Source organism: Polyodon spathula, chromosome 1, assembly GCF_017654505.1.
Source record: "Polyodon spathula isolate WHYD16114869_AA chromosome 1, ASM1765450v1, whole genome shotgun sequence".
NCBI classification, from domain to species: Eukaryota; Metazoa; Chordata; class Actinopteri; order Acipenseriformes; family Polyodontidae; genus Polyodon; species Polyodon spathula.
This window is the reverse complement of record NC_054534.1, coordinates 16,029,715-16,040,692: the sequence shown is the minus strand read 5'-3', so window position 1 is coordinate 16,040,692 and position 10,978 is coordinate 16,029,715. Positions and strand designations below refer to the sequence as shown.

General features: G+C 36.0%; 1 protein-coding gene across 2 annotated transcripts in view; it reads left to right on the top strand.

The window, feature by feature from the left end:
* Nucleotides 1–3,124, top strand: part of LOC121314701 (uncharacterized protein KIAA1958-like) — a 41,609-nt gene extending 38,485 nt beyond the window's left edge. For both annotated transcript variants that reach the window (XM_041248234.1, XM_041248242.1), the window contains 2 exons: nt 1–65; nt 749–3,124. The exon at nt 1–65 is cut by the window's left edge. In XM_041248234.1, coding sequence (XP_041104168.1) covers nt 1–65; nt 749–1,555 — 872 coding nt within the window. In that variant the 3' untranslated portion in view covers nt 1,556–3,124. The remainder of the gene's footprint in view (nt 66–748) is intronic.
* Nucleotides 3,125–10,978: the final 7,854 nt, after the last annotated feature.

Sequence of the window (10,978 nt, the reverse complement as noted above, 5' to 3'; positions counted from 1 at the left end):
CACTGAATGTCTGGAGGTACTGGTGTATGACCAAAGGGCTAAAGGACTATATGGACATTACTAAGGTAACTACATTTGAACATATTTAAACTTGGGATACATATTTTCTTAGCCTTTCAGGTAGAAATGTATGTCATGTGCTCTATTTTTTTTTACATTTTAATACAAACTATGCTCTTGGGGCTGTTACCAATATTAACAATATCCGTTTCCAGTAACTTGTGGTTTAAGGAATGATCACATTTTAAGTGATGAATCAGCTTCATTTGGTAGTTTTGTAATATATTTTGTCAGTTTATGGCCTTGGTATGCCTGTAATGCCAGAACCCTAGATGAAAGGGAAATTTGCTTCCAATCTGCTTTTAAAACACTCAGTGCAGAAGTTAATTGCCATTGATTGGTACTCAGTTGTAACAGTGAGGGAAGGGCAGCTTTTTTTGTTTTGAAATCAACACATTAATAAATAGATGTGTTTTGATAGATTTAATACCTGCTGACCAAATACTTCTTAAAGTGTAACAGCGCACCCCTAATGGTCAATAAGCTTTGGTTCCGAGTATGTTACAACAAGTAACAAAAGCCCTACCATGAAACACTCTGCTTTTCTTAATTTGTCCTGATACTTACAGGAGGTTGGTGCATGTGGGGATTCATCATAGTCACACACGACAGATCGCTCTTCTGTAGTGGCTTTTAATACAGGGCTGGCAGTTTTTTTTCATATCTGTCGTCTCTTCTGGCTCCCCAGATCCCAGCCCCCAAGCTGAACGAGCTGCTGGGAGATTTCTATGTGAGTGTAAAGAAGACGGATGGCTCGGATTTCCTGGCCACCTCTCTGCATGCCATTCGGAGGGGCCTGGACCGCATACTGAAAAATGCTGGCGTAGGCTTCTCCATCACCAGCGGCATCTTCAACTCCTCGTCCCAGAAGCTCAAAGAGAAACTCCATGTGCTCAGCAAGGCAGGCATGTCGGGTGCCCGCTCCCGTAACATTATCTATTTCTCCCTCAACGATGAGGAGGAGATGTGGAGGACTGGTTGCCTGGGTGATGAAGGGCCTGTGGCTTTGCTGTCTACAGTGGTGAAGTACAATAGCCAGTTCTTCAACATGAGGACCTTGCAGGAGCATGCTGACTTGATGTTTGGCGACGTGGAACTACTGAAGGACTCGGACAACCGGCCTTTCTTTGGCAGGACTGACAGTGTTAAGCGGGAGAAGCGGGTCAGCAGCAATACAAAAGTGTGCTACGGACAGGTCTACCACGAGCACTCCCGGGGCCAGAAACGCTGCCCCTACTGCCTACTCTACAAGTACATGTACACCCACCGACCGCCAACGCTCATGGACCCCTGCTCCCCCTTCTACCTGGCCGCCCGCAAGGAGATGTGTTCCGTCAATGGTGTCTGGTACGAGGAACAGAGAATGGGCCTTCGCTCCCTCAGGGGGGTTGTGCCTAAGCTGGCCAAGAAGGTACGGCTGGAGCAGTGTGATAATTTCACTTTTGTCTCCTTCACACAGGCCTCTAGGAAATTCTCTCACATCAACCACCTGTGATTTAAAAAAACGGTTGCCCATAGAACAATAGACTAGCCCTTTCAAACACAAGACAATAGTAAATTCAAAACATTATTCTTAAAATAGTTAGTGTCCTGGCAAGTTAATATGTACAAAACAATCCATTTTTTTAAATTATTTTTTTAGTAAAACACACTGTACTTCCTCGTGAGGCCCATTTTATCATTATAGGTTGTTATGGTGAATATTTTATGAGTTATGGATTTATAGTTATTGCCAGTACAGATATTGATTTTGCTTGTGTCTGCTGGAGGACTGGTCATATTAAAAACAGGTTTAGATAGTGTTTTCACTTTTCTTTAGCCTGCACAGGTATAGCTTGAAAAGGTGTTTTTTTTAATCCAAGTAGTAGTACAGTACCTTGTCTTGAATGTCTTGACATCATTAAAGCATGGAAGAGATCTGATATTACCAAAATACTCAACTCCGCCTTTACTTCCATCATACTGTGTGCAAGGGATCATGGGATATAAAGAGTGCTCCAGGGCTATTTTTCTATTGTCAATGGAGATGGGGTCTCGGTGTTTAAAACTGTTACAAACTATTGAAGTCTGTTTCACTGTTGCCCAGGGTCCACAGAAAAAAAAATATATTAAGCTGGTGATGGATAAGAGAAATACACTTCTGAACAAAGTCCATCTGTTTTTTTCTGTTGTTGGCGCGCAATAAATATCTAATTTAAAGCAGCTGATTTCTGCTTTTTTATGTGTGGCTATTTAAGACATATTACAAACATAATTTAAAGTGTCCCGCACAGAGCATTCTGATTGGTTAAAAATTATGTCATATAAAATAATTTCTTTATGTGTGACCAGAAATGGGGAGTGGCTAGATTGTGCTTGTTTTGAAGAACGAGGCTATTTTACTGTGACAAATCTGGCAACCCTGGACAGAAGTCCCCATAGAGAATCAACGGAGTTGAGTATCTTGATAATGTGGAATATCTTTCTAAAGACACTATCAAAAAGGCAACTGGGAGGTATAACCAATATTTCAGAATATCTAAGATTAAAGAAAAATAGACTGCAACTTGCAACATTTGCTCATCGGTGCTTTCCTTTCACGGCAGTACTACAAGTTTATTGCATCATCTTAGGGTTGGTTCGTAGACACTTTTGTCAGAGATGAATGCGATACACCAGGTGCATGCAGCTGTAAAAGCTGTACAGCTTCACTATTTGCTGTACGAAGAACGTATCATGTTGCAGCCTTTTTGACTTCGTAGCTGTCATTCATACTTTAAAGACTGCATTTGCATAATTGTAAAAGTTGACATTTTAAGAGATGAGTTTGTACCTCTTATAACAGAGAACCTGAAGGGGAGAATTTCAAACATTAATTAGAGAGATGCGGGCATGTGACAGTGAGAGATATTTTAGGTACTGGTATTTTACAATGACAGGTGAAAGGTCTGACAATCTGTTAAACAGACTGGGACCATTAACTTGTATGCGAATTTACACATGCGATGCCAGTGACACCTGCAGAAAGATTTGCAGTCACACTGCACATAGCAAATGGCAATTCCCAGCAAAGTGTGGCAACGGGCTTTAAATTCTCTCCAGTCCCTTTCTATTTTTTTTTTCTGAGCCAACGTGGTTTCCATTATTTGGGCATCTCTATATTAAGTGAGGGGTTATATAAATGCAGATGTTTACAAGCGCCTTCTATTAAATGTTCTTCGAAGTCTTGCTCCATGATGGTTACTAGCGTACGACCATGCAGCAGATGTTTAGATTTTTCAACATCATCCGACCCCTGTGATTTCAGGTCGCAGAGCCATGAAAAAAAAAAAAAAGACTTGCATCGCAAGTGTGTGGATGACATGTTCTGACCTGTCGCACAGAGTTTCAGAGACCCTCGGCTCGGACCACAAATTATGTCGGTCTGAAGTATGAGCTAGCCTTTAGTCGCAAATATTTTCAAACTGTCAAATTACATTTAAGTAAATATGTAAATATATGTATTTTAAACATTGTCTGGCATTATTGCAGTAAATAGCACTTTGTACCTGTAATTGTCTTTCAGTACAATTTCATATCCCTAGCAAGAGGGTGTGATTAATTGATTAATGAACCATAGACCAGATGACGAATCTATCAATAGAAAATGTCAAGATTAAAACCTCTAAACCTAATATATATTTATATATTTTAATTATATAATTTATTACACATTCTATTTTCTTTTAAATTCATTGGTTCGCATTTCATTTTCAGTCATCTGATTGGCCCAATTAGTATGCGTAACAATAAGAATTACAACACGTACTAAAGTCAAATGAGACTGTGTTCTAAATAACGTGTTTTTGACCCAGTTGGCCTTCCATATGATTGGCTTTTAGAGTGCTGTTATTTTTAGGGATGTCAAATATCTGGTCATTTTGTCAGGACACTTTTGTAAAAGAGGCCTCTGTCTCAATGGGTTTTTTTTTCCTGGTTAAAGTAAAATAAATAAAACTTTACATTTACACAAAAATACAGTAGTAATAATTTACATTTAAAACAAAAAAAAACATACACAAATTCCAAAACTCGCTCAAAACAAGTGTTTTAATACACAGCAATTTCTTGTCTGCTTGTGAAACTGCTCACTCCTAATAACAGGACCGTCTGATAATTACTAACAAACATGTGCGCCACTAGAGAGCTTTTTGCTTATTGACTGCACCCCAAGATTTATTTTTTTCCAATTTAGTGGTCTATTGTCATGGTTTTATTCATTCATTCATTCTTTGGAATATATAGAAACCTTTTAATTTATACCACTCTCACGTGTTACTGTTGCTGCCTACGGTGACTATATATTGTTGCAAATATCTTTTTAAACATAATCACTATTCAAACTAGAAAACTACATTTCTGAAAGATTTTTTAAAAATGTTTTATATTTCAAACAGTATAATATTGTAGTTGAAGCCACATGGTCATAGGATTAAAAAAAAAAAAAAAAAAAAAAAAAGATGGTGACAACGTAAGCTTTATGAGATCACTGAAAAAAAGAGAATACATTTCTATTCATTATCATCATCTTAATTATGAATTCTGAATATGGCAGCCAGTCAAAATGGTTAAATTATGTTGGTTTGGAAATCCATTTATAACCTTTTTTTAAACTTGCTGATTTAAATCATTATCTACAGTTAAGTCAAACTGACTTACTGGAGCATATTTCATTGAGTGCAACCTTAATAAAATAAATGAATCTATACCACTGAGTGTGGCACCTTTTTTAGTCTTTTGTATTAGCAGAATTGTATTGTATACCATGACATTGTCAAAATACAGGATTAGCAAGTTGGAGAATTTTGGTTTGATCTGTTTTTAACAAAGTAAGTTGTTTTGCAGTGCCTTTCACCCTTAATTCCCTAGAAAATGATCGTAGGTACTTTCAGTAATGAGGTGTGCAGAGTAGATTTATTCTATCACTGGTATATGTGCTTGGCATCTGCCTTGGGAGTGGTTCCTTTAGATTTTTGTTCTCAAAGTGTTGTGTGTGTTTCAATGTGTTTTATTGTTTGGAGTGTAACGTGACACTCAAAGTAATTCTAATAGATTTTTTAAATCATGGTAGCATCAGCACCCACTAGCTCCAGCTCATCATGTCATGAGGATTTGAAATTGCCTAGAGAAAAACTAGTAAAAAAAATAAACTTTTATATATAAACAAAAACAACTTTGTCTCCTGATTTCAATGTGTCTGGTTTATAAAAGTGTTTGTGTCCAGTTTCTGAAGGGTTTTATTATGTGTATGTGTATCATAAACTTATTAAGCATTTTCTGTTCAGATCTCCACCACCAGGTGCAAGTCTTCAAACAACCCGTTCCAATGGAGGATGTAATGGTCATCTCTGAAAAATTTAAATTAAAATAAAAATTCTACATAGATAAAACATTACTCGCTAGCTGTTCAGGATAATGTATCTATGATTGTGTAAAACAGAACTGATGGCTGGCGTGTGACTCAAGTCTTCAAAGTCTTTATACGGATTTAACAATACTGGTGCAGCACAGAAACCAAGACTACAGAATACAGTTGGAAGTTAAGTGGTGACACTTCTTTACACAGAGTGGTGAGGTAATGGAATGGGTTACCTTGTTGATCTGGAAGACTTTTATTGAGGGCTGATAGTAGGCCGGTGTGAATTCATATTGTATTTACAGTTTAATTGTAAATCTTGAAAAACTACTCACTTCTAAATCTTTTGTAGTCATCTTTGTATTACTTTAGTATAAATACATGTTAATTTGGATTCATATGTTGTTTTTCTGACTTGATGTGAACAAAAAGACACACATTTGCCCATTTTCCCATTGGAAATAGTGATATTTTGAAATGTCACTGTCCTGGTCACGAAAGCAAAGTTTGTGGGGAATAATAGCCATTTTCTATACTTTTGAGGCATAAGCAATTAGGAAATAACACTTACTACCCAGGAACAAAAAATGTGTTACATAGTGGAATTAGTGTGAATGTTAAATGTAATGAATTAACAGGCATGCCAGATAAAAACAAAAAATTAAAAGCTTTATTCACTAACATTTAGTGATTGTTAATCAAATTTCCACAAAGCAGAGAACAACTACACTGAAAGATATCATAGATGTCAGTTCCAACAGAGATACTGTACAAATTTTTACCTGCAATATCCAATATATATTTGTCCTGTTGACTAAAGAGATAAGAATCCTTATTACAAACATTTGTAGTCAGTTTGCAGTAGAATCCACATGTCCACAGTTAAGTACAGTGGTTTTACTAAACCTTTGTATTCTGTGCCTCTTTTAGGGTGTAGATTATAACATATTGCTTATTGAATTCCATGAGGGCATTGTTGTTTCATGGAATTCCTGATTTTTGAAGTCACAAATCACATAGCACAAACATTTTCAGTTAGTGCAGTTACTTGCAAAGTACATAATTCAAATAAACACGACAAATAGAAATCTGGGAAACACATGCACTACAAATGCAAAAAAGTACAGGGTCTTTTATCCAAACTGCTTGGGGGGGGGGGGGGGGGTGTGGAAAAGGTTTTTTTATTGCAACTGATCCTATACCGGGGAGTTTGTGTTGATATAGGTGGGGCCTGTTGGGGCTGTACAGATAGGAGGGACTAAATGGGTGCAATCTGAAAATACACATTTTGTAAAACCACTTGGGAGTTATATCTTCATGAAATACTTTTTCCCTTTCCTCTCTCACCGGAGAAGTGCATTAAGTATTGTCTAATGTGAGATGCACTTTTCTTGGTCAACATACTTATTTTTCATGAAGTACAGATCAGTATCAGTATTGGCACCAAGGGTTTGAATAAGAATAGAATACAATATGAATAAATGTTACTTTTATAGATTGTTTTAATGCAAAAAATATCTTTGCCTCTCTGTGTCTATTTATCAAACAGGTAAGCAAAACTACTATAAATCTGTAGTTGTGAATTCTACTACCACAAATGAATACCTGTACATTAAAATATAAGAATACCTATCTCTTTTGAGAACAGCACCCATTGTGCATTTGGAATACACACTTGCAAGTCCAGCTTTTCACAATTTTGTCCTCAGCACAGATTCAATGTGTTTCAGAAAGAAAGGTCAAACATTGTCAGCGATCCCTTGGCTGTTAAAACAGTTAGTGGTGCAAACCCCAAATTGAATTACGCAGTGGACTTGGAAAATCTTCCTCTGCTCTCCGTCTGAAATAAAGAAATATATGTTGTGGTTTTTTATAGGTTTTTTTTAGTTTTTTTTTTTACATATATTCATTGCAAACTGCTATTGTGAAAGTACGTTGATATCTTTAAACATTCATTCTTGTGTGCAACCACCAAGCTAATTTTTACACCCAGGAACTCAGACGACAGTGGAGGTCAGCCACACTATTGCCCCCTGTTGGGCAAAGGACAGCCCATGGCACAAGCTCACCAGGCACCAAGCCAATAGGGGATTCTGTAGTGCAGTGACGTGAAGCAGTCCCTGAAGACTGTGACTCCCCAACCTCCAGAAGCACCAGCCAATGCAGCACTTGGATCTTCAGCCAAGATCAGCAAATAGACACATCCAGGACACAAACCTAGACTTCTCTGACTGCATGACATGGTTGTGTCTTTAAAAGGTGAACCACCCACGGATCTGTACTTCATTCATTCTCGCCAAAAGTATTAAGATATATTCAGCACCCAACCATCACACATTAAAGCTGCCATCTCCCACTATTATGTTTAATTTTCATCAAAATTAAGTAGCCTTTGGTGTTATATTGTATAAAAAAAAAGCAAAACCACACCTTTTGTAACATTTTATTTACAATTAACTTAATTAAATGGGACACATTTTTGGTTAGCATTTAGGTTAATTTCAAACAAACCTCAGGTTCGTTCATGTAACATTTGCCAACATTTATTTACTTCTACCTTTGACCTGTTATCTACTGTCAGTTTTGCCCTTTTAGCAAGAGATGGCTTTACTCAGAAAATAATGAAAAATGCAGCTACCTGAGACTGCATACATGGCCTTGGTCTTGGGACTTGCACAGTCTTCCAGATCTGGGAAACATTTTTCAACAACACAGCCTGAGAAAAACAAGGTGCATAAATCCAGCTTTATCATTAAATACAGTTAGCTTAGACAGCACAATACTTTAACTATGTGTTTAAAGGGAAAATGTCGTGTTTTAGTGCAGAAAAGAAATACAGTTGCTGCTTTTAAAATGTTGGAATCACACTGTATAGTTAAAAAATAAGACTTCATATAACAGACAGAAAAAAAAACAGTCAGGGTTCTAGAATTACCAATACTGGTATCATGTTGGATGTTTTTTGATGTTAGCAAATATATAATTGCTACTATTGCTCATTTATTTATTTGTTGCTTATTTATTTAATTTGACTTATCAGTAATCTAATAGTTTTAAATGGCCCCTCAATGTGACTGGAAATCAAGGAATGGGAACATGTTTTCTTCTAGATTCTAACCACAGCAACTTGTTATGTTTTGATAACACAGAAACAGGGCTTTCCTTAAGACCTGCATGGGCAAAAGGTCAGGAAATTCAGGATATGCCTTCCAACACATATTTCCTTGATTTTTGTAATGTTTCAGTGCGGTTGCCATACTGTGAGGCACGAAGATATGCTCAAAAGAATTCAAACAATCAAATACATGGTGATGCATATAGCAATACTAAAAGAAACTTAAAAAATACCACGACAAAAATGTTTTGCCAAGAAGTCTTTCTCAATGTCTTCAAAAAAATTTGTAGTCAAAACGATTAGATTACTTCAGATTCCAACAATTGTCAATGGTTTACTTCCCACAGGCAGGCACTGGTGAATAGAAACACCTGTGCTCAACATAAATGATTTTATGCAATAGTTGCACACAGTTAACATGTTTTGTTGTTATTTGATACTTTTTAAAAGCAGCTATAATGATAGCAGTGCCATAATTCAATTGAATTTTAAGAATAATTTTTTTTATGCAAGTCAAGAACTATAGGCTTATTTTATAGAATGTTTAACTTTTTAAAAGTCTTACTGTATCTTTCGTCCTCCTCACTTGCCACTACCAAGGACTTCTTTGAAAAAAAAGCTAAGATTAAAAAAAACACAAAAAAACCCAGAAATCTTTAATTCAGGATTTTGTAGGGGGAAAAAAAACATGTTTAGTGGTAGCATATCGCATATAGACAATACAAATAATACATGGAAGGGTTTCAGAAGTGTCTTGCTATTATGCTTCTAAAATGGCTACTTATAGGAACAGAAGTAATAGTCAAATGCTTCTCAGATGTCCTAGTGTTCTGAGATTCAGCTGAGAATATTTAATATCCAATTAGATCACTTCAAGAGGTTTTACTGTGGGATGCAGCAGTTGTCATGTCACAGTGTCAGCTATTTAACTGTAAGGGGTCTTTTTTTAATGATTCAAGTAGTGATGGTTATAATTACTGGGGTTTTGTAACTTTATTTTAATCAAGCTGGGGTGATTTTTGACACACAGCATTACTACAAATACAGTGACATGAGGTTTGAGAGCCAGAAGTCATTTTTCTTTACAGTTTCCAGGCTCTAAACAAACTTACAGCGTAATGGTTATCTTACTAAACAAATGCCTGGTATAGACTGTTTTATGTTTATGATACTTAAGTTTCATCAACAATCACAAATACAAAATACAGAAACTGTGCTGTAAATGTTTTGCACACCACACACAGAATTATGACATTGCCTTCAGTATGTATTTATTTCATTGTGATAGCATGGTTGTGATTATAGGTCAATACAGGGTTTGGAGTGCCGAGAATCTACTCTACCAATAAATTAAACAAATAGAAGACACAGGATATTTATATATGCACAATATATATGAGATAAACAGAATTAATGACAGGACTTATTCATCAGAGGGATTAATACCTGTTTTAAATTGTACCGATATCCTTTACATATCTATAAAACAAAATCTATGCTAATCTATGCTACCCTAGAATCTATAGAAACTAGGGAAGCAATCGGTAACAAAGCATTGTGCCAGGTATATATTTCTTCTATCCATATTTAAAAAATAATTTTGCAAATAACATTCATGTCATTCATTTATATATGTTTAATTAATATACTTTATAACTATGTTACAACAATCACTATGACTTCGGCTCACCATTTTCAATGTTGTCTCATGCACAGGAAATAACAAAGTGAAAACAATTCTACAACAGACATAACACAAAAGAGCAACAGTACCCACATTTTACATTTACAAAATGTTACACTACATAGATAAATCATTGACAGATGTGTGATAGGCATTGCACATTAGGAAAGGAATATTTACCTCTTTTGATCTTTGATTTCATGTCATTCTGAAGTCCATACACAGGTTCTAAAAGAAAAAAAAAAACACAGATGGAACAAATGCTTGTAGATGGAAGCATTGTTGCCAATGACCTACAACTTACAGTTTCAAGGTACCTGACCTCTGGACATCCGAGCAATTAATATCCATTTCAAACCCAGTTAGAATACAAAACTGAAAGTAATATTCAATAAAGAATCTTTAATTGGGATATCCTTCTGTTTTTCAAAGGTTTGTATGACATTTTTCAACTGCTAAAGACTATAGCAAACTCCGCCATATAGACTTCTATTTGTCAGTTTCTTACAATTTCAGAGATATGAAAAGTATCTTCCCTATCAGACCTGCATTAAGAAGACAATTTTATCTAGGATTCCACTATATTTAAAATGACATTGTACAAACGAACAAAGAAGCAAACAACAACAACAACAACAACCTGCTTTCCGACTTACCAGTTAGATAAGTGAAGAAGAGTAGAACTGTCATGGTAACCAAAGTTTTCATCTTCTGTCTCTTCTCTTCTTGGATGCGATGAGTGATC